The 24497-nt window shown below is 39.9% G+C and overlaps 1 protein-coding gene across 1 annotated transcript in view; it reads right to left on the bottom strand.

Annotated features, from left to right (window-relative positions):
• SLC6A1 (solute carrier family 6 member 1) overlaps positions 1-24497 on the bottom strand; it is a 63395-nt gene that overhangs the window by 10806 nt on the left and 28092 nt on the right. The window contains exons 2-10 of the mRNA XM_075052858.1: positions 9887-10319; positions 8992-9123; positions 7425-7525; positions 5566-5675; positions 5315-5447; positions 3777-3911; positions 3556-3659; positions 3141-3265; positions 748-860 (exon numbers count right to left, since the gene is read on the bottom strand). Coding sequence (XP_074908959.1) covers positions 748-860; positions 3141-3265; positions 3556-3659; positions 3777-3911; positions 5315-5447; positions 5566-5675; positions 7425-7525; positions 8992-9123; positions 9887-10121 — 1188 coding nt within the window. The 5' untranslated portion in view covers positions 10122-10319. The remainder of the gene's footprint in view (positions 1-747; positions 861-3140; positions 3266-3555; positions 3660-3776; positions 3912-5314; positions 5448-5565; positions 5676-7424; positions 7526-8991; positions 9124-9886; positions 10320-24497) is intronic.

Here is a 24497-nt window from a genome sequence, read left to right as displayed (position 1 = left end):
TTTTTGTTCATTTTGCAATAAACTTTTTTTTAATGATTGCATGACTTAATTATTTCATTATTTAATTATTTAATCTAGACGGCAGCTCTGGAGAATACCTTATTTGGATTTGCAAAACCTCTAGGTTGTGCCTTCCCATTCGTTTCCAGTTGTCAGATACCATCTATAACTCTCAGCTAAGGCCTGAAGCAATAAAGTCTTGATCCTTACCATTGGGAAGTGATTTCAGAACACACTAAGATGCAGAATGTCCTCAGTAACATCCTCCTGTATTTCCTCCTGACATTCTTATGCTTGAAATGTGTGCTGCATCTTTTTTGCTCCGTGTGGTAAGCTCTGAAGTCGCCTTTCAGAAATATTTGTAGCATCTAAATCTTGTAAAGCATATCCCAGTGTCTCCTACATTGCTGAACATTGCAAAGCTATTTTTAGTATTGTGATTGAATGGTTAAGATTTCAAAGATAGTTCCTTTTGTCTGCAGAATAAGTTTTCTGCACATTTTGTATATGCTTCCAACAGTTCATGAAAAAGCAAATGTGTCTTAGTATCCATTTTTTACTATCCCAGGCTCCTTGAACCATTCAGTCTATCCTCTCCTTAGTACCTCCTATTATTTATCTGATTATTCCAGAAACCATTCTGCACCACTAACAGCTGGCAGTGCAGAATGCACAGAGAGAGGCCAACCTTGTGCCGTACAGTTGCAGAAAATTTGTCTTTGTTATTAATTTTTATACCAGTTTTACCTGACTGTCAATTCCAAGCATAAGCAACATGGAGAAGAACAGTATTGCCCACAAAGGAGAAATTGGTAACTGTGTCACTGCTTCTGGATAAGCTAGAAATGCCAGTCCAGGGCCTGGTAGGAGAAACAGGAGAGAAAATGTCATTGTGATTGATTGGGTGTTGTGATTTTTTCCTCTTGTTGATGCATGGGTTTTAGGTTTATTTGAATGACTCAGCCATGGATGCAGCATCTGACCAGGGATTTCAGCTTAATCAGTGTTCACTGACCAAGAAGTCAGTGCACGTACCTTGCTTTTAAAGTGAGCCAACCAAAACGAAAAACCCACAACCCCAACCCCCCAAACCAACCAACCAACCAAGCAAAATACTAGACACAGTTCAGAAGCTGCTCCTGAGAGACACCTTTGTACAGCAAAGACAGGAAATGTTATCCTTGGCTAGGATTACATCTTCAGGTACTGATCAGCTTTCTCTACCTCTCAAGTGGTTACTGATAGCTGTAATCTTCTGCTTTGCACCAGGTAGTTCAGAAGAGAAACAAAGACAGCTCAGAAATGGAGAAGACACTTTCCAACATTTATAGTATTCCCATTTGTTATTCCATTCCATTAATTATTAAAATACACATTTTAATAAACTATGTAGTTGTGAACAGGCAAACCTTTTTCATCTGTGTTCCTAGTAACTGCTGATGGGGGGCATGGTGTTGGAAGGAGAATATAAATTCTTATTAAAAAAGAAGGAGCTCTTTTTGTTGTCATAGCATAGCTGGAAGCCAGCTGATGCCAGGTTAAGAGGGAAACCTGTAGCAAACTAAATAATCGCAGAAATAAAATTAGTGTGCCTCACCTAAGCGGGGGTATCTGATTTTTTGGTTTTCATTAAAAGTAAGTCTGTCTGTGACAATTGGTTGGACCTACATAGCTTTCAAACCAGTGAGGCAAGGATTGGCATTAGACACCTGATTTTGAAACAATTATTTGCTAGCAATAGCAGATATGATTGGAATGCCTTCCAAATGGCAGTAGTAAAAGCAATAATAAACTTAAGATAAATATGTTCTTAATTTTACTGTTACACATTCCACCAAAATGCAGCTACAGCTTTTAATAATATTGTTTTACAAAGCTGTATAAAAGATTATAAACCAACATATCTCATGGTGCTAAAATAAAGCATCAGTTTCTGAGCTTGCTAGGAGAAATAGAAGCCTTAATTAAAAGGTCAAATTTTCAACTATCTTATGCAATTAGTGGCTGCAGGAAGTCATGTGCATCTTTCAGAAGTGTATTATCTTAGGTACCTTAAAATGTATTTAGGAGCTTAACATGATATAAAAATATTGTTCTGTTTGCAAGTGTAGTCTTTATATAGTTATATCTATATCAAATACATAAATCCAAGAAGCTTATTTCACACACCACTGACTTTCTAGAGCATTTTTTTACAACAATGTATGCCATCATAATTCTTTTCCTAATTTCTTTGTATGTGTAGTTTATTGAAGATTATTTTTAGGGCTTAAATTCTACCCTTTTCTAACTAAGGAAATATTTCATCAATGGGATATGTTTACTAGTATAGTAAGACATATTTTGTCCACCAGTGACTTCCAACCAAGCTTTCAGTTATCAGATCCCTCCCTGTGGCCAGAACTGCTAAATGAGTATCTGGTACACCAGCTGGGTTAGGGCAACCATCTGCTCTGTTACTTTAAGCTTTTTCATCTGGAAGAAAGACAAGGAACTGCAAAGAATAGCAGAATTCTTCCATGGACATCTTACTGCCCTAAGTACAATGACTTTCATAATACAGGGCCCCATAAAATTGGCTGATAGCTGTAGGTCTGAAGAGGTGAGAAATGGACCTGCCTCAGAGGGCTTAACCTCAAGAAACAGTAAAAGGAATTTAAAAACCTAACTGAATTTGAGAATATAGGCTCCAAAAATATGACTATCATTCCTCCTTTCAGTTTGCTTTTAAGAATTTCAGTAGCAAAAGGCTCATGATCTGATGTCACAGCTGAGCACTGAAGCGGCAAACTGTGCTGCCACCTCTTGTAAATGCCTTCCCTGTAAGTAGCATTCATTAGTATTCATTGCGTCAGCCCGCGATGAGTCTCTGGCTGACCACTCTCCACACCAAAGGTTTGAGAGCACTAGGCAGGCAGGCGGACAGTCTGCTCGACATGAAATTATTTTGCTGGTGCTGCCTTGTGAGGTTTGAAACAATGCTCACCCTTTGCAATCAGTAAGGGCGACTGAAATGACAGGGAGCTGAGGAATGTTTTGAGGGAGGGATTTTGAACAATTACATGAAGCAGTTGGATACAACGTACAAACAAAAACTAACTGATGCCACTGAACAACTTAGAGAAAAATATATTGGATACCTGATGCTGCGACATCTGCAATAGGCCTCTTTGTGACATTAGCCATGAATCCAACAATGGAGAAGATGACAAAGCCAGCAAACATGCTTGTGCATGAGTTTATGCAGCACACTATGATGGAGTCCCTGAAATAAAGGTAAGGTGCTTTAAGCAGTGGGTAAAGCAATGCTACTGTTCATCAGTATATTACCCTTTTTTCCTGTGAAAAGATTTCATGATTTAGGATTTCACAGTTTGGGTTCCATTTCATGCTGGACAAGTCATACTGTCTTTCCCATTAGTGTAAATGCAGTTGTACATCTCATTCCAAGTTAGATATAACATTTAATATTCAGATCGGAGACACAGAAAGACAGAATCGAGCTCCAGCCAAGACAGGAAAGTGCCATTGTAATATGTGCAGTCATCTGCTTACCTGTAAACATTATTGTGGAAAGGGTTGTAACTTCCAAGGGCAATCAGTGAACCAAGACCCAAACCATAGGAGAAGAAAATCTGTGTGGCAGCATCCAGCCAAACCTGATTGCAGGAAATAATTTTTTTAAAAATCTGTTTCTGCACTTGAGGAGCAGGTCATATGTCTGAAAGGTGAACAGTTAGTAGTGAAACTTTTGTTTACAAGGATTGAATATTTACCTCAGAGTCTGAAAGCTTACTGAAGTTGGGAGTTATATAGAATAAAATGCCTTCCTTTGCTCCAGGCAGTGTTACACCACGGAAGAACAAGATAAGCAGCATAACATAGGGATAAGTAGCAGAGAAATATACCACCTGATGTGAAGAAACAAGACATTGTAAGTGTGGAAGGAAGAATGATCTGTGCTTGTTAACACTTCAGAAAATATTTGCTCCCTAAAAAGACTGTAGCAGCAACTGAGGCTGACTCTTAAAATTGAAGCATTTACCAATGGAAAACCTCGGTGTGGAAAGGGGAGTGCCTACTGCAGAATTCCCTAAACACCACGTCTACAAGGCAGGTGGATGTTGCTGATTTTCCTGAAGGTGCAATATAGTGGACTAGAATGTTTTTGCATGACGGGGCTTATGCTTTTCTTTTTTTTTGTATTCAACAAGGGGAGCTCCCAAAAGCAAAAGGTTCATGTCACCAGTACCCTGCTTGTAGAACAACATCTGTTAGTTTATTTCTCCACCTCTCAGACAGCTGCTCTTGTATTTTTCACATGTTCTCCCCATCTGTTATGATATACAGGGTCCTACTCTCTTGCCTTTTCAAAAGCCCTATAAAAAAGATACTATGAAGTCAGACTCCAAAGAAACAGTGTCAGCCCTCTTTTTGCCACCTTCTTTGCAGACAGGAGAAATAAAATGGTCTCAGCTCAACTAGGCCATGTTCAACATGCAGCTTTAAGTGGGTCAGTTACAACCATCTTGCCAAAAGTTAACAATTCATTCTTTCAGTGTGAAAAAACCCTAGTCCTCTATACCAGACCTGAGGTCTTGTAACCCAAGCCTTCTGTTGCCACTGAGCCTCACGGCTGAAGCTTTTCATTTCCCTAAGATTTTTCCCTGCCATTTTGGGAGAGGGAAAGGCATACGCCCATGTCAGATGCTGTTGCCCTTTAATTCCTGGAGAAAGGTCTGTCAATAATATGATTTCCTCTAATTCATTGGTAAATTCTGGTTTGCACTCAGAAACCAGCCAGACTCCAAGAAGCACAGCATGCAAGCATGCCTGTGGCAAGAACTACCTACGACTCTCATTCAGCATAAGGAAAGGAGGGAGCAACTCTTTATGCAATACAGCTTCAACACTTACTTACGTATCTAAGAAGTCCAGCAAGAGTTATGCAAGAAATGCATGCTTCTCACTGAAGCCAAAACACTTCATCCCCACTCTATTGCTATCCAAACTAGCTAGAATATTCATCCCAGGAACAAGCAGACATATTTTTAAGGCATTTTTATAGCTGGCAAAGCCAAGAAGTCTGTAAGTGAATGTACCATCTAAGACTGTGGTCAGACCTAGCTACAGAGGAGCCAGCTCCTTCAAAAACATGGTGCTATATCAATTCAAGAAAGGTAGAAATTAAATACTTCACAGAGCTATTCCAGCAAAACTGTCCCCAGCGCCTCTTACCTCAAGAATTTTCAGAATATTTGAGTAAAATGGGCATTTTTAATTGAAAGGGATTTACAGTACTTTTTAATCTTACCTTTCCAGTCCAGCCTACCCCCTTCCAGATACAAAAATACACCAGAATCCAGGCAATTGCTAGAGTAATTGCTAGTGGCCATCGGATTTGCCCTGGTTTTTCCAATCCATCAGTCATTTGGTGCATGTTGCGTCTAGAATAAGCCAACAGAACGTGTATTTGACAACTAATTCAGAAGATAGTATATGAATGTTAACAAGCTGATCCCTGCATCTACACAGGAATGATATAGAGAAAAATTATCAGCTTACTCCCAGAATTCGACAACGGCACTTGTCATGTTAGTGGTGTTTGCTAAGGTATAATTGGAGAAGCAGCGGTCAGTGTTCCATGGGTTCTCACAGTGTTTCCAAGGAAGAGTCTATTTAAGAAAGGGAGAGAGAAAAACCTCAATAGTGAAACAGTTTTTAAGTAAGCATTACCTCAGCTATCTCTCTCTTTACTAGAAATGACAGTTGAGTGGAGAACTCATACCCTTTGAGTTCTGCAGCGCGCTGATCTCCCTGGGGTGCATGTCTACCACGTAAGTTATTTAACTTCATATCAGTTGTGTGAATCGGATGTAAAAATATTTTTTCCTTTCTTTAATATATCAGCCCAAATGCCTTGGAGTCTGATGTGCCTCTCAGCACGCGAGAGTCTACTGAGTGTGCTACAAGAAACAAGGGCAGCAGAAAGGACCTCCTGGAGGTCCTGTTACCTCTTGTTGCACTAGAGGTAATAAAGGTGTGATGGTTATTGATCAATGATTTCCATTTTCCCCTCAGGTCAAGGAACAACTAGAAAAATGTAAACTTTCTATTTTCTACGTGCATTTTCTACATGTCCATTACATTAAGTTATCTTTCAGAAGTTCTGAGAAGCAGAACCTGTTTCCACATGATGTCCATTAGAATGAATCTCATTTAGATACAACTTAGATACTCTTCTGATGGTCAACCTTGGAAACTCCTCTCACAGAAAGTGTTGTATCAAGGTATTGCATGTTTTAAATACAAGGGTAAGAGGCTTCAAGGGAATTAGAAGTCAGTATTCATTTAATACGGGCCAGTGCATCACTTCCAGACTATGACTGACCTTTTACAACAATAACAAATGTGATGATAATAAAAAAAGAAATAATCTAATGATCTTGTCACTCCCAGAAAATAATTAATGCAAATTTGGTCAAGGGAAAATTCTTTAAAGAAGAGAACAAGCAAGCATGAAAAAAATCTGTAGAATAGACAACAATTGAATGCATTAATTATTGAGACTTATGTAAGAATGCTTCCTCAGATGGCCAAAACCCAAAAATCAGACAAGACCTACTCAGCTGATGAATCATCCTTGAGGGGAAAAAAAAGGCAGCTAAAAATAAAGTTAAAAGGAAAGAAAACAAAGTGAAAAAAAACAACGCATGGAAGTTCAGAGCTAATCAAATCACAGAACTTCCATTCCATGGGACTTTCTTTAATAAACCCTTCCATCATTAAACCACATAGCAATGATACTATTTCCCAAAGAACTAACATTTTTGTGGCTGCTACTGAAGAAAAAAAAAAAATCATTTATACACTAAAATTTTTCTCAGGGGAATGACTGGCCTGTAGGCTAAAAGGCAAATGGGTACTAGTACTCTTGTTAGCATTGTCAGGACAAGGAGTCTGAAGCCCAGGCATGACTTGCAGCTGCCTGGCAGGTAAGCAGAGAAACAAGCAGGCATGTCTGTGATTAAAGGGCAGAGACAGGTAATAAGGAAACTAAAAGGGTACAGTTGAAAGAGCTGTGTCTCTGAAGATTAAGATGAGGAAATTTAAACAAATTGGTAAAAAAGAAGCTTGTGGCTCCAAAATAACCTATCATTATGTTTCTCCACTAGCACTCTTGGAACAGAATATTTCCCTCACAGTTTTCCATTCTACATTTCCTGTGAAAAAGAAAAAAAAATTAAAATGGAGGGATTTTTACAATATAGGTTTCCTTTAGTAAGAAATGGCTTACCCTACTGATTTCTTTGCATTTTGTGTTAACCTCACACCTTTACAGTGAGATAGATTAATCAGGTACCTATATATCACTTTGCTTTACATTCAACAAACAATGCTGTCCCCTCCCCTCCCCCACTTACAGTGGTAAAGGAATTATACAGGTAGTATATGGCCCACGAAATAATCACAATGTAGTAAATATTTAGCCAAAAGGAAAGGACAGCAGCAGCTAGTCCCACACCTGTAAAGAAAACAAAAAGAAACAAAAGAAGTTGACTTCTAGTAATGTTTGTACAAGTGTCAGTTGAAGAACTGCAGTTCAGAAGGACAAATACGACATATGGGGCAGATAGCATTTACTGCATTTTGTAGAAACCAAGTTAATATTTTAGAAGTACTGTTATAAAATGGTCACCAATTTGAGTGATAGTTCAGTCATCTATACATTTAATCATAGTGTCCTGTTCTCTGTGTGTTGCAGCAAGCAGTCACATCTGCTGCTGCTGAGATTTTACAGGCATTTTTTACTTCTAGGGAAAAGAGCTAAATCAGCTCATTATCTGTAACAGCAGTCCCACAGAAACTTCTGGCAGATGCACACAAATTGAGTATGAGTTATAATACCAGCTATCCATTTAGTACACTGATTTAAGTGTTTGATGCTTAGTATAATGCTATTATGTCATCTCAGACTAAAGAAATGTCAAGGGTTCCACAATGAGAATCCCTTGTCCTGTACTCCACATGGAGACTTCAGGGGTATTTTAAAATATTCAGGCTTGTGACAGTTGCCACATGACTCTAAACAGGAGCAAGTGCTCAAAATAATCAGTCTAATGCAAAGCAGGATCTATACTTTGCATTGTGCCCCCTACCAACATCTGTAACACCAGCAAAGTTAAAATACTTATCTGTGAGAAACATTTTCTTCTCTCTGGGTTTTCCCAGTACAAAATTTCATAGAACAAAATCCACTCCAAACAAACTTTTAGCTCACCCTATGCTGTCAGTCCTACTGTGTGAAGTAATTTATAACTCGATGTGTAACTTGTTCCTCTTCTGGCCCAGGAGTCGGCTCAAGAACTCTTAAGTGTCAAAGGATTTAGGACTAGAGGGTGAAAAGCACAGTTTGTGAGGTTTGTGGGTCTGTGCAGAATCTACAGTAAAACCTTGAGGTTCTAGCAATGAGAAACCTCAAACTAGCTAAATATCCAAGTGTGGAGTGGGCTTGTCTTAAGCAATTCAGAATGAAATTGCCTTCTTTGAAGTGTTTGGCCATTGAATTTCAATAAAGACCAACAGAAGATACAAACCTCTGTGACTCTGACTAGAAACCAATGTTTACCAAATTGCTGTGAACAGAGTTCTGTACCCACTCAGATAAATACTGCTAGATTTAGAATGCTATTTTGAACAGTCTTTATATGTTCCTAATAAAACAAAACAAAACAAACAAACAAACAAACAAAATTTTTGAAGTTCAAAAAAAGTTTGTTGAGAGTCTAATGCCTAACTTCTGCTATTTTTAATGGGGAATGGATAATATCCTAGTGTGTTTCAAAATTGTTGTTTACACCTCAGAAAGCTAGGGTTTTCTGTAGAAAATTATGGTTTAAGTAAAAATATGAATGCATAAACAAACATTCTTGCTCTGTCACTTTGTGCAACTTGGAAACAAATGGAAGGTAATCCAAATTCATACTGTACCTTTGAACATTGGAGCAAGCTTCCACACTCCAAGGCCTCCTATAGATGTATACTGACCAAGGGAACACTCCAAAAGAAAGAGTGGCACTCCAGCAAAAATTAAAGTAAGGAAATAGGGAATCAGGAATGCACCTAAAAAGAAATAAGAAAAAGTCTGTTACATTGGGAAAAAACACTACTGAGTTTCCATTGTTGCCATCCCTATTATATAGGAAAAGAAACCCACATATTTTTCCTCTTAAGTGTAACTTTTCAAAAAAGTTAGTGGAAAGCACATGCACACTTCTGAACCAGTATCTCAAGAGGTGAAAATAAGGGGAAAAATGTATCTCATTATCATTTAAATATTTTCTGTTTAAGTAAAAAGCTAAAATCCAAAACAATGTGTATTTTGTTGTCTTCGTCTATCACAGGAGTATGCAGATAGCATAAAGGCTTTAACCAGAACTGGCTGCTTTCCAGCTGAAGTTAGCCTTTTATGGTAAGCTCAGAGTCAGTATTACAAGCCGTATGCAATCCTCTCAAACACTCAAACCAAAAGAGAGGGCTCTGAAGGGTTGGAGGGCAATGTGCTTTAGTTCTGCTCTGAGGTCTTACGGTCTTTTAAGAGCACCTGCCAACTAGAAGTTAGAATACACTCCAGAGCAGACCTCAAAGCAGAGCACCACACTTCAAAACTGCTCCAACCCTCCTGGACAAGTGTAAAGCAAAAAAAAAAAAAAAAACAAACCAAAAAACAAAACAACCAAAAAACCCAAACCCCAACCCAAACAAAAAAAACACCTCTACAGATGAAAAAGCTGTTAAAACCAAGTTCTGTTTTACAGATAATTTTTATGGTGAGTTCTAATATACAAATATATCAGAGGTTGTAAGAATGAAACAGGAAACTTACCTCCACCATTCTTGCCACAAAGGTATGGAAATCGCCACACGTTCCCTAAGCCAATGGCGTAACCTACACAGGACATAAGAAAGTCAAATTTTCCTTTCCAGGTATCTCGGTCCGGAAGATCCGTCTTCTTCTTCTGCACTTTTACTACCAAGGTTTTAGGCTTGTCATTGGTGATTGAAGCATCAACTTCCGTGGAGATCTGTCCATCTGCCACTTTTGTTCCGTTTGTTGCCATGTCTCTGGGTTTGCCTGAAGAGGCTCTGGCAGCAGCCGGACGAGAGATTTCAGCACCAGTCCACGTGGACAGCAGCTTTGCGGCTCGCGGTCACCCAACCGGGGAGTTTCGGCTTCGGCAGGAAAAACCCAACAGCCCCCCAAATGCCGGGGTGGTTCGTCAGCTAGTCCGCGGCCCTGTACCAGCTGCCGCGTCGAGCTGTGAAACACAAGATTACAGAATTCAGATTTGCTTCGGCAGTACTTTAGGCAACTTACAAATTTACGGTGACCGGAGACCTCGCGGCTGACAGAGCTTTGCAACGCGGGTGTCTCATCAAAGAGCTTGGCTCTGCCCTTTGGGGTTTTATTTATTGACTCAGTGGGAAGCAGGTCAGAACTAGCGTAGTCCCCCAAAACAATCTTCAAGCCACAGTTACTCATCCCCCCCGCCCCGCCCCGATCTCTTATGAGTCTACTGAAACTAAATAATTCCAAAATGCAGCACTGTATTTTACATAGCGCACAGCACAGGTTTTTATATATATATATACACACACACACACTAAAGATGGATCAGTAATGCGGTTTCTATTTCACAGCCCAGTAAATAATACATAGAACAGCCCAGAACTTGGGCAATGAAACTATTCCATTTAATCATTCTGCATTTTAAAAAGTAAAAGGAATTCCCACCATTCTCAAGTACCTTTATGTACAAGACGTTGTGGCTATCAAGAAACAGCACTTGCCACCTTTAATAGTGAATTTAAAGACTTACGAACAGCATGCACTTATCTAAAACACCTTTCTCTAAAATACTCCCAGAGGAATTAAACAATAAACCAGATGGAGCAACAGGACTTAATCCTGGGTAATGATGTTCAGTTTTACACATGGTTATAATTAGCTGTTAATATAAGACAAATGTTTCACTAAGCTTAAGTTAAAAGCACTGTAAGACAACAGGCTGTAATAATGACTCCTCAGTTTCTGCTTCCTACCAGGGGCTGCATTCCTGTACCTTTTCAAAATCCATTACTGGTACTATATAAATTTTCAAAGTCTAAATAATGAAAGGAAATATCAAGGAAGCAAATACGCATTATGAAAAAAGACCTGGGATATTTCAGTCAACTCTGAAGTGCATGTGATGCCTGCAAACTTCCACAGCTCCACTTCACTTGCAAAAACCACAATGAGCTAGTGTCTATTGTGTGTCTACTGTATGCCCGTTCATGATTGACTTATTGTCTAGTTCCTCTTAATAACTTCTTTTACCATATACAAGTCACCAGTCCTCAAACCAGACATTACAACATATGAAACACTTGCCAGTACGAAGCTACACCTATGGCAATGTTGGCAACATTCGCCATGAGGTCACGTAAAGATCAACAATAATTTTATTTACAGATGTGTGTAAAGGAACATTAAGATTATTAGCCATTCACTTCTAATTGTAAATTATGTTAAACATAAAACCCCACATAAACACTATTATAAACAGTGCTTTTCTTCCACTCCTCATTTCAGATCACTACATGATTATAATGCTTATTATAAGGCCACATCCAACAATTTAAAAAAAAACCTTTTCAGTTGGAAGCTGAAGAAGAATCAGCTGTAGGTGTGCTGGGGGGAGGAGAGAAACAAGGATCATACTTGTAACCTTCCTCTCTGCTCCACTTCAAGATGGGACTCAAAGAGGGAAACTCCATCTAGGTACTTTCACCTCCTCACAAGTCCTTCTGTGTACAGATATCTCCCCTTCATAAAACTGTGCACTTAATTTTCCGTATTTCAACACAAGCCTGTCCACTTTTGTGTACCAATACATGTCATTCCTGGCTGTGGTCAGAAGTTTGAGCAGTTCAAGTAATGCATTTCCTTATGCACGAGAAAATAACAGATCACCATGTCGGCAAAATGGGGCTCTTGTTCTGAGGCTGGATTGAGATCACGTTGAAACTTTGACGTCCTCGTCTACAAGTTTGTAAGTCGATGGTGCAGGCAGCTCCAAGAGTGCCCTAACAAATGTGCAGTTTGCCAGCACCACCTACTGATGAAGATGCAGAACTGAAAGTGTTTCTTAGCCAACAGGCTGTACGAAGTTAAGGGGCATCAGGGTGTTCTAGTACTTGTACAAATAGGTCCTGTACTAGATTAGATTTTGTTGTTGTTGTTGTAATTTACATTTGGCCTGTGCTTTATCATCAGCAGGAGCTTCCAAGTACTGGAAGATGCTGAGTGTGTTGAGGATGGGTGGAAAAAGAAACCCAAAACAACATTAAAAAAAACCCAATAAACCAACACTACAGAGAGAGATGTATGTATATCTCCTTTGGCTCATAATGAGGGAGAAACTCATCTTCAGAGCGGCACTCCAGGAGAGGATCTGTGCTGAATCTCAGAACTGAACCACCAAGTCAACAGGATCATGGGTTCACTCCCTCATACCTACAAACAGGCTCTGCAGGTGAGTGCTGGGCATAGACCCCGTCCTGGCCCTTCCAGCCCTGTCAGACTCTGGAGACTTTTGGGTATACATTAAAGCCTCTGTTGAATAATGTGAGTAATTTAGCCCAGTGTAAGAGTCCATGATAAAGACAAACTGGAGAGTTAGTAAGAAAATCTTAACGAATAAAGCAAAGAACCTGGGATTTTGTGAGTCCTCCTGGAGGAAGGTGCCCACACCTGTTTGAATACTACTGTAATGCTGAGTGTAAGGCTGAAACTTCACAAGACACCACAGCAAGTGCACATATCTATGTTGAGGGTGATGGGGTTTGGCAGGCAGCCTGGTGCTTTTAATATTAAAAAGAGATTGAAAGCAGTAGTTCGAACAATCACACATGGAGATGTGCTTAACTTTATCGTACAGCACAACCTTCGGTGAACGCCCCGTTGCATGCACTACAAGTATTCAGCAACCTTAGGCAGTGGCAAGCCCAAAGACTCAGCAGAGGCTCGTTTTGGGAAGATAGAAGTGGGAACTGACCAATTTGCATCTGTCCTGCCCTACCACTGCTGATGCCATTTTTCCATTTGGAGAGCATGCTGGAGATTTTACTGGCAGTGGTGTCAGCTCATGGACATTTGTGCATATATGGCAATACAGCAAATCAGCATTGGACAGACAATGAAAAAATGCTTTCATTCCATAGGCTTAAAAGTAGGGGGTTTTCCCTGCTACGAAAAATAATTTTCCCCACGCCTAAGAAATAATAAATTACAGCAATAGAAGTAGCCTCTAACCTCCAATCCACACTCTTCATATGCAGTAGTACTTAAAAAACTATGACTTACGTACCACAATCTAGAAGAACTGGCGATACAGCAGTAAAGATATTTGGTACATGCTCTCTAATCTGATTAGGCAATATCCCACAGCGCTGGGATTTAAATTTAAAATTGGTGTGACATGGAATAGGACAGAAATACACTTATGTAAGCTCTGTGGGTTGGCTTGGGCAAAATGAAATACAAATTGTAGTTGTCAGCCAGCAGAGCAGGTACGACACTTGCTATGCAATGTTACGCTCTGTGGGAAGAAGATGGAAAGATCTTTTAAATAACTTCGTCTTTGCTCCTCCTGTTCCTTCATGCCAACACTGAGTGTGCTAGGAAGGGCACATCAGCTTCCCACCACATTCTTCAGTGCACAATAGAGCTTCCTTGACTTCAGTTACTAGGGTTGCTCAGCCAAGAGGAGAAAGCCCTCTAAAACAGGTTTTGGATACCATCTGGTTGTCCTGAATCACCACCACATTAGAGAAGAATGACTTGAGAGAGCCAAGCACACATAGCAGCCAAGGTAATAAGCACAACCAGGGAAACTGAAACAAAGAGAGTGCCACTTTAATAAAAGCATTTTTCTCTCTCCTGGTCTGCATGAAAGTGGATTTGAAGAGTTTAGAACTGGCTGCATAAAATGAAAGTGAACAGCAATATTACTATCATCTTTCACAAGTGATATCAAAAGGCAATAAACAACAGTTCAGAAGCACACACAGTCAGCAGGAAACCCCAGTTCCTTTAAATGATGAACCTCTGTTATGTTCAAAGTTCATTACTCCCTCTTTCCAATCCATTGTGTTCTTCCCTCCCCAGAGAGCAGCAGCTCCAAGGGCTCCACACAAGGCAAGACTATGGCAGCTGCGTTCAAGAAATGCTGAAGAAATACTGTTATATAAAATGTCACATCGGCTTCATAAGATTTTGAAGGTATTACTGCTCTTACCTGAGTGGGACTCCAGTTGAGCCCACTGTGGCCATGGGTTATTTGCACTAACGATTCTATTTGTATTGGACAATCAAGTCAAGAGAACACCATGCGTATGCTAAGTTTCACAGCAAAATATATATCCGAAGTCAGCAGTGTCCTGGAGCGTATGAAATGGGATTGAAATGTAGAAAGTGTTAAAAGAGGACTGCTGAGCTCATTGGACTTCCATTCTGAGATGTCCACAAGGAGAGCTTTGTTTTATTAATTCCTTTATAAGAGGGGTACTGTTTGGAAGTAGTAAGCAAAATACTGTGCACATACATAGCTCACACCAGGTGATATCACATATGCTGTCCTACAACATATATATAGCAGAAATCCATATGCATCGAAGAACGTCGCTGCTAACTTTTCCTATTGGTACTTCAGATCTCTTGTGAAAATTTGGCTCAGTTATGTGGACTTCCACAAAGTGTTCATTTTAATTCAATACTTTGTGCAATGCTCACTGGCCCGACCAGCCACCATGCCACCTTTGGTTTCTTAATGAGAGGAGAATATTCCTTTATGTACAATTGCTAAATTGCATATTGAAACAGATAATTTAAGGCGGGGGGGAGGGGGAACACACAGAAAGACAACCAAAAAACCCAACCCACAAAGAGACAAAACAGACGTTCCTTTTTCTTTTGGTTCACCTTTTCTGAACCTCCTTGTAGCTTCTGCTGTCCATGAAAAGCCATCACAATTTTTAGAAGTGTTTCATAGTGCTTGTCCACCTATTTAATTTCTTAAGATGGATATGTGGAATCTAGCATCACTGTGACAAAATCAGTGATGCCAGTTGCATCTGCACCAGCATTTGATTCCCCAGCTGAGTGCTTCATAGAGCTCTGGCAAACCATGCTGAGCAAATGGAAACTAAAGCTGACTCGATCTTTTGCAATATAAAATAATAACTGCAGCAAGAACTATCAGATGCAAGACATACGTGGGCAGGAAAAGCATAACTATTGCAGAAGATGAACTACAGGCAATTTTATTTTCACCACGAAAACATGCAAATTCTAAATACCACTGTCCGTATTTTCACTTTGATTTTACCTAAAGGAATTACAAAGGGCTTAGGTTTTGTGCAAATGCCTATCTGTGGAAAAGCTTGGTAGCAACAGGGCCTTATCTGAAAAACAGTTAGATTTTAGGTGAATTTAATGGCATGAGCCCTTTTGTAATGGCTTTCTTGTGTTTAGATTGCATAAAAGAAGTAGTGGCTCTTAATATTTTTATTGCCTAATAAAACATCACATGATTACACCCAAATTCCCATGTTAAGTCAGTGAAGCACATTGGGTGTTCCCAAGATAATATAGCAACAAATGAAGGACCTTAGCTGGATCTTAGTACTACTGAAGTTGGCCCAGACCACAGAGTGTATGTAGTATCTAAATGAAATCGGTTGCTTGTCCATAGCAGCTTGTAATTTTCAAGTTAAAAGCTTCCTTTTTCCCTATACAAGTCTACATTTCCAGTTTAACATGATCTTCCCTCTGCTTAATAAATAAATAAATCAAATATACAGGAGTAAAAGTGTCATAGATCTAAGCATCTGTCTGATTAAATTTGTGCAGCCAGCTACATTTCTTTCACTATTGACAACAGCAGCACTTGTAGAAGGAAATCTAAATTACACATCCTCTGAACATCTGGTTGTGTGAACCGTACATAGACAGTCTATGCATCTCTCCACTCTTTCTTCTTAACTATTTATACACCATACATTTACTTTGCTGACATTTTTGTAAGCTATGCATGCTTAAATATGAAATGGTAATCCACAAAAGCTGCCGCATCTGCAGGTGGTGTAAATTGATGTATCACTGTCAGCTGAGAGAAGGTGAGCTATGTGCTGGAAAATCTTTAGAAGGTATATAAAAGCGTAAGAGATGCATTTAAAAACTACATGCTGCACTACAAAGATTTTATTTTATGAACAGTACTCTGTTTTGGCTGGGGAAAAAAAAGTATGAATACTTGGTTGAATAAAGAATTGTGAAACAAACTTCAGGAAGATGTACTTATGGTGTATTTCAGAGGCACACAAACATATCCTGTACACCAACATTCCTCCTCCACCCCCACAGTCACCTCTGCGTAGAAAAGTTACCCCAAAGTGCTGCTCAGACTGGAGGTTTTTTAAATACAGTAACACAACAAAAAATAAATATTGTCACATTACTTATTTGACTTGACAAGTATAGTCATTCCCATAACAAGAGGCAGGGCTGGCGAAAAACATGGCTTTGATCTAATCAGTAAGAAGGTATCTAAAGGAATACAGCTAAAGAAAGAAGTTTTGAATGCTTTTAAGCAGGTAAAGATTGGTCAAGTTTGCATCTTGCAGTGGGATCCAATATGATTGGTATTTGCTGAATTTTTCTTGGTGCTGGGACATGCATAGTGACATGCTCTTACATGACTTCTCTGGTGTCTTTAAGATGTTAGGTTCTTCTCTGTGAAATATGGCTGACCCTGATCAACAGGTTCAGAAGTTATTGGGGGCAAAGCAGCAGGCAACAGGCTGTCAAATGATTGCGTACGCCTTGCTTCCTTGAAGAAGTCAGATGACACAACAGATGCAAACTGTAGGTTTACAATACCTTGAGCACAACTAAAATATCTATCTCTCACACCTCAGACTAGAACACATGCCTGGAAGGCATCAGTTTGGGGGGAAGGAGAAATGGGATGGAAGTGGCAGGAGCTTCATTCCTTTGCTCATTTGTAAACATTTACAGTTAAATTTCACCCATACTGAAGAAACACACTGACACCTAGTCCTTGAGGCTCTAAGCCACGACATGAAAACTTACCTGCTTGCTCCCAGTTCTAGATACCCATAAAGGAACAAATTTTCTCTCTAGCTACCCAAAAGAACCTGCATGTGATGGAAATAAATAAAATAGTTTCCTGAAATCATTCTGTGTTGTCTCTCCTTAAAGTGTGTGCACTTATCTGTCTCTCATGAGATGCACAAGTTGTCAAAGCAGCAATAAGGATGGCATGTATAACTATGGCTTGAAGTCAGTCATACCACCACCAAGAAGGAAAAAAAGCAACTTTCCAGTTTTCCAATCTTCACATACAAGAAAAATAATTCAGCACTTCAGAAACAAAGATGAAAAACAAAAGCCAAACAACATCACCAGAACTGCTCACGTTTCTGTGGCACACAGAGATCCCTGCTGAGATACCTGCGTAATTTTGCGCCCAAACCACAAGCATTTACTCCCGAAGTCCAGCTTCAGTTCATTAATGAGACTTAAGTTCATCTTCTGTAGTGCACAGAGGTCTCCTGGTGTGAAATGCACTCTTGATGTAAAAGATATGAAGGTCTAACCTGCAGAAAGAGCTTGTTTCTTATACAATATAGCTATCAGGACATATTATGGTCAGATCCTTAAATAAATATTTATCACTTAACCTTCCAGAAAAATGTTTCATACTTCTTTTTAAAGAACTTACTAGCAAAGGTATACCTTTGCAATTATAAGGGATTCTGTAATTATCCAGAAAAATCCGCAATAAAATGCAAAAAAGAGAAACAAACAAGAAACACAAGGTGCAAAATAATGAAAACTGCTGGCCATATAGCCTGTATCAAGGTTATTTTTGAAAGACAATGAATCTTGTTCTTCTTGTTAACATCAGAGTAAAGATAGAGCAAAACTCACTTGCACCACAAGTGCAAAATTATCTTGACAATCTTGGGAGTCTGCCTGAAGGCTGCTTCAAAAATTGCAATATTTTCTTATAAGCCTGTAATGATTTTCCCATCCGGAACCTGTATCATTTTTATTTAAAATAGACAATTGATCATGGAGGGAGATGCAAGGAGAGAGAAGCATTTTCCACTCATCATGGAATTATATCAAAACTGAGTAACTGATAATCAGTCTCTTACAAGGCTTTTAGACCGACTAACATTACTTCCCCATTAATCCCAGTAATTTAAACAAGACTGTGGGTAGTTACACGTTATTTGAGTATATTATTGCTCAGCTCACAGCACAGTCTGCCCTTACTACTCTATATTTATGCATCAAAAAAATTCTGGGCCAAACTTTGAATAGATTTCTAGCAATTTCCAACAGAACCAAATAGCTCTTAGAGTGTGGTGTACCTGCTTGCTTAGACACTTTGGTGATTCTAACCTTATTGAATGGTGTTTTCCTTTTTGTTTCCATTGTTGTATTTCACTGCAATAAAGTCTTTGTATCAATTTCTATTATTACCTCCTAGACTGACTACTGCAACAAAATATAATAATTACCACCTACTGCAACCATACATTCACTTCTAGCTTCATCACAGTTAGATATTCAATAAGACTTGCTCTACAGAAGCTGTCTGGCTAAGGACAGCATTCCCATACCTATTTGGCCTCTTGTCTATGGGTTGTACTCCCATTCATCTGAAGTTTTAGAGAGCAAGGTAATGATCTAAGTTACTGCTGTATAAAAATGGTTTTGCCCATTGTTCTTCATATTACTTGGGTATCATTCTTTAGCCCTAATGGGTATTAAAAAGCATCTGTGTTGTACAAACCCAAAGGCCTTCCCTCAGAGACAGTGCTGGTTTCCATTGTAGAAAATGCAACTGCTAGGGAACATGGAGAGGTTCAAAAAAGGTCAGGACTGGTGACAGTGACCATCCTGGTTGATGCTAATACAGGTTCCAGTATCCCTTTGCTGACACCCAGGAAATAACCCAATATACCAGGTCCCTCTTGGCCACAGAAGCAAGCCAAATACAAGTTTAGTGGAGCAGTGGATTTACTGTCCTGCTTTGAACTGCAGAAACACGGTTCTGACTTACAGGTACTGCCAATCCCATTATTTGCTTCCCTTACATACCCTGTTCTCCCATCCACCCTTCTCCCCTTTGCTTGGGAGGAGATGAGGGTGGTAAACAGCCTGCCCATCTACTTTTCCCCCACTGGCCGCTGTTTTGCACCCTTATTTGATATTTGTAATACAGTTGCCCCAACAGTTTCTGCCTTGGCCAGAGCACTTCCACTGAGCTGCTGCAGGCAGGAGTTGGGCAGTTCTGACTTCCTGCCTTAAAGGCATTGAGCTTCTGCTGGCTCAGAGAGCTGCACAAAGACGAGACCTTGGAGACACACCAATGCAGGAAGCCAGGACAGAAAAAGGGAGCAGCAAGTACAACAAAAAGGCAAAGTAATTTGCCCAAGCAGTAGGCTGGTGCAGAATTTAGAGCAGAGTTTCTTTGAGTGCCAGGACAGTCTCCTAACCTTCAATAATAATATTGCTACACCTCTCTAATAGCCTCTTTTTGTTTCCAGCACGTACAAACGATTAGGTATGAAAGACTGTTTGCCTTGTGAAGGCAAATAAAGGCACATAAAGGCTTCAGCAAAGATGACAGTCTGCCTCTATGCAAGAAAAATAAAATAAAAAAATTTCAGTGTAAGTAACTGGAGGTAGCATTTGTTATTTAATTTTTACCAGTCTGGCAAGTTGCATGTTACTTCTCTTCCCAAAGAAGAGAATACCCTGATATGCTATAGCCACATTTGCTGGCAGGTAGCCTTCCTCTAGGGAAAAGAGATGGAGGAGGTGCTCCCCTGCAGTGTTGCTGGACGGGTGTCACTGTGTGAGTTGGACTGGAACATGGCAGCACCCCTCTTAGTGAGACTAGAGAGCTGCTCGAACTGCTCCTTTAAAGACGGCCAGGGATCTGCAGTTTGCACAGGCTGGTGGACACAGGAAAGCATAACTAACTGTATGAAACTGGTCTACCAGGCCAGTGCCCCTTAGCTCAGGCCAAATCTGCCATAGCCAGTCCTGGGCCAGCAATCACACTGGGGTTACTAACGTTGTTAGAAGCCGATGAAAACTGGCACACTGCCTAATTCATTGGGAGCTACTATGTCCCTGAAGACCTACATATTTCCTTTGGTGAAAACACGATGTGAAAACATGATCTCAAACACTCTGTCTTCCTTCTGTATGTGCTGATCAAGTCTCCCAGGATTTTGGTTTGTTTGAGGTCTGTAAGCTTCTCCCATCTGTCACTGTGTAAACTTTTTGTTGTTGTTGTTATTGTTCTGGGCAAGAGTAGTTAGAAACATGTTGCTCCACATGTCAGAATACATCAGAACTAGCATCATTCCAGTCTGAAGTTTCCCGTATTTAATGTAAGCACTGACTATTCATCACCAACCTGTGAACAACTCCTGTTTTGCATCAACACTCACAATGTTGCGCTGCTACAAGAAGCCCACTGTTGAAGGGGGGAGCTACAGCAAAGGCAATGCTACCTATTGCAAGCTGTATGCCCTGACCAAGCTTTTCAAAGCCAAAATTGACAGAATCTGATCCAAACACCCAGAATTTCACTAAATGCACAGTGTTCCTCAACCTGTAATTTCCCATGCAATTCCCAGTACCCAATCAGGCCAAATTTAGACCAGACACTGTCTTAAAATGGGTATTTAATCTGAATAGGCTGTTGTTAACTCTTAATGGTTGAAGGCATATCTTCACCACTGGGGGGGAGGGGGGGAAGAGAGAAATAAAACTTTATATAAGAAGAGTTGTAAACACTGTTTTAGCCTTAAAAAATTACATGTTTCAATTTCTTGCTTCCTTATGAAGCCAAAAGGACTAAGAAAACAATTTCTGTAAAATGATGATGAAGAAAACTTAGCCACACAGTTTCAAAAGCTGTGGCTTAATAAAAACAACAGAGCTTGGGCAACAAAAATACATAATTTTTGAGCTGGGTATTTCTCTTCATCCAATGTACTCCTCCTGCCACCTCCAGCTTCTAAATTTGGGGATATTTGGGGTTGTTGTAAATCTGAAAACACTGCCTAAAAGTGCCATGGCCAAGTTACTCTTCACAGGATGACATCTTGGCATATCTGAGATCAGATTTTCTCTGTGTGACTGGGCAAGTCGCTTTGGATGACATCCAGAGTGGGATGTTGTCTAAAGCTTAGAGACCAACCCAACAGACAGGATCCACAAAGCTCCGTGCATCAGATTCAGGGCTAGAAATACATTTTGACAAACAGAGAGCTAATGGTCCACATTTTTAGAGGCTGGGTATGCCATCTTCATGCGAGTTAAGCTTCCTTCAATTTGTGTTGCTTTAATGCAATTCATTCCCCCCCCACATCCCCCCAACTCCCACAAAAACCCTCATCCAATTTTAGCAGCCATACATAACACAGGCCTGAACTTCCCCAAGCCTGGTGGAGAGGAGCAGCTATGGCAGATGCTCTGTTTCCTACTTTACACGCCTATCGACTGACAATAGCAGCTGCCAACACTGCTAATTCCAAATGATTCTAATTCTGGTGCTGCCTCTACATTTTAGATCATGGCTTATTTTAAATAGCCCTATTTTCTGAATAAGAAAAGACTTTACATTTGTGATTCTTACATGCAGTTATCATATACTGCAAACCAAACCAAACAAAAAAAGACTGCAGGCACATGCACACGTTAATGCAGTTAAGACTCTTGCAGGAGAAGCTAGAAGAAACATACCCTTTTGGAGTGGGGTGCGGAAGAGAAAGAAAGAAAAGCCCTGAACCTGAGGTTGCCCTTTTCAGATACAGCTCCAAGCTAAAGCCACGTTTTCTTTCTGTCCTATTTTCTTTGATCTTCAAACTTCAATCCAAACCTTTAAGTTTAAATGGGATTTCATTCTGAACTAAAAGCAGTTTAAATGGAAACAAGAAATTTACCCCTCCTGCCAAATCATGAATTTGAAGCTGCAATATTGAGGTGCCTAGCAAATTTATAAAACTTTCTGGCTTGAAGTGATAAGGACAAACAATCAGGAAACTCACTCTGAAGGTAGGAGATAAACGGAACAACTTGCTTTCATTTCACTTAAAAAAAAGAAAAAGAAAAAAAAAAGCTCAAGATAAATTTGAGAATTTTGCAAGTGGCCAATACATGAAAACCAGTCATTGTTGGCTTTAACTGATGGCTCAATTGCATTACAATACCGACAGGGCAAGGTTTCACTCCTGTCCCAAATAATTTTAAGCCTACATTGAAAGCCTGTCTCAGGACAAGCAGTGGGGTCAGATTCTGCTCTAAAACGTTGGCATCACTCTGAACAAAACACAAATGCATTTTGTAGCTATGTATCTAAGTCCTAGTTCCCTTAACAACAATTCAGCAGCATCTCAGACTCAACTTTCTGTAACTAAATAGCCTTTAAGAGATGCAAATCTTCTCTTATATTCTCCATACACTCATAGCAGCAAGTCTTCTACACATGACAAGGGGGCTCATATTTGGACTTGGCAAGGTACCAAACCTGAGGCTCTGGGTGCAGCCCCTACTCATATACATTTCTGGTGCATCTTGCTGGCACGTCAGCTGCAGGCCCTGGGCTGAAAGAATTCGGGATCCCTTGGTCTAGGACAGTCATATCTGTGTGGTGTGGCATTTTATTTATGAGGCTAATAGTGTACCTGAGTGTTTTTTACCTTCTGGCTACAGTGATGATTCTGAACAGGTTTTAGCATAGAATTATTTTGAATACATTGAAATGTAGTACAAAGGTTTCCAGTATGGAGGACGTGCATTGTAAACAAATTGCTACAATTTTGGTTTTACCTACCTCTAGCTTTCTAGCTACTAAGAAGCTTCAAAGCTTTGCTGCTTTGGTCAAAAGAAACAGATTGAACAATCTCCTTGGGCATCCCCTGTATACCCACTAATAAATCTTCTTGTTTGGGACCATTAAGAATGGCTAGCTCTCACACAAAGTCATTCATTTCAAATATAAGACAAAATACCTACTTACTGCAGTATAAACATAGGCTAAGAGTTTTCTATCTCATGAATGAATTGATTTGGGGGTGGGGTTATTTATTTACCGTAAACTCACCAGAAGATAGCCACGTACCAACACTGACATTACTCATAACTGAAAGCCAACTGATAAGGTCATGAAGCCAGATAACACCAAATGTTGGTTTCTGTCATGAACCAAAGCCTGCTACTTTTATCAAACAGAAAGACAAGACACCATCTGGTGAACACCAACTCATCAAGGAGAACACAAGATAATTTGGAACCAAAGGCTAATGCTGCAACCTGAAAACTACAGTCAATATCTGGGGCAATTTTCCCCTCAAAGTCTATGCCCTAGAACTAGTGCTTGCCAGTTCTAGAAGACCTCTGACAGTGACACTGATGCCACACTGGCCCACTACTTAACTGGCATAATTAAGCTGAACAGGAGTCCAGACCAACAAGCAAGAGAAGTAGAAAACCTGCAAGTCCCAGATAAAATATGCCATCTGGGTAAGTTTAGTGCCAGGTTTCTTGTTCACAAGGGCCAGGCAAATAGGCTGTTTTGAGAGACAGCGGAGGTGCTTGAGAAACCTTGTTAGTACTATGTCAGGCCTTGTCAAAAAGTGTTAAATCTTCAGTTTCAACCCACCGACCATTTATGTTCTAAGAGGACAGCTGTTCATTCAAAGGCAGAATTTAATTATTTAGTATCAGTCACAAGACACTATTTTCCTTGATCTCAAGGGGCATATTTTTCGGTATAAAGTCCAAGCTGAAGTCTTAGAAGGTGAACACCTTTCTCGAGGAGGCAAAGGAGAGGGTTATCTGCTCCCCAGCCATTTGTTTGAATAGTAAGCCACCTGAGCAAAAATACTATACATGGGAGATATGATTTTGCTGATTTTTCCCTGAAGAAGATAAGGTTAAGCTTGCCCTTTTCTAAAGGTACACAGTTCATCAGAAGAAGTTTAAAAAGGAAAAATGTGTTTTCATATCAGGTAAGAGTGCACATATGGCTTACCTTGTTCTCAAAATGGGTAAGCCTACACCAATCTGCAAGATTGACAGCTTTATTTCCATCTGCCTGACCTGAACAACAGCACGTAAGAAAACATTTTTCCAGATCCACACTTGGGGATTTGAACATTCATACTGATACCACTTTAATACCATTTGACTGTCAGCCCCCCCCCCCCCCCCCCCAGTTATATCTATTTAATTATATCAGACAAAACCTTATTTGCCTGCAGCAAATAATTTGGTATGTTTTTTCCCTTTTTTGGAAACTGCTTTTTCTCCCCTTCAGCCTTTTACAGCTTTCCAA

Source organism: Buteo buteo, chromosome 21 (genome assembly GCF_964188355.1).
Source record: "Buteo buteo chromosome 21, bButBut1.hap1.1, whole genome shotgun sequence".
Classification (NCBI taxonomy): Eukaryota; Metazoa; Chordata; class Aves; order Accipitriformes; family Accipitridae; genus Buteo; species Buteo buteo.
The sequence above is the reverse complement of the archived record's forward strand: the minus strand, read 5'-3'. Positions and strand labels throughout refer to the sequence as shown.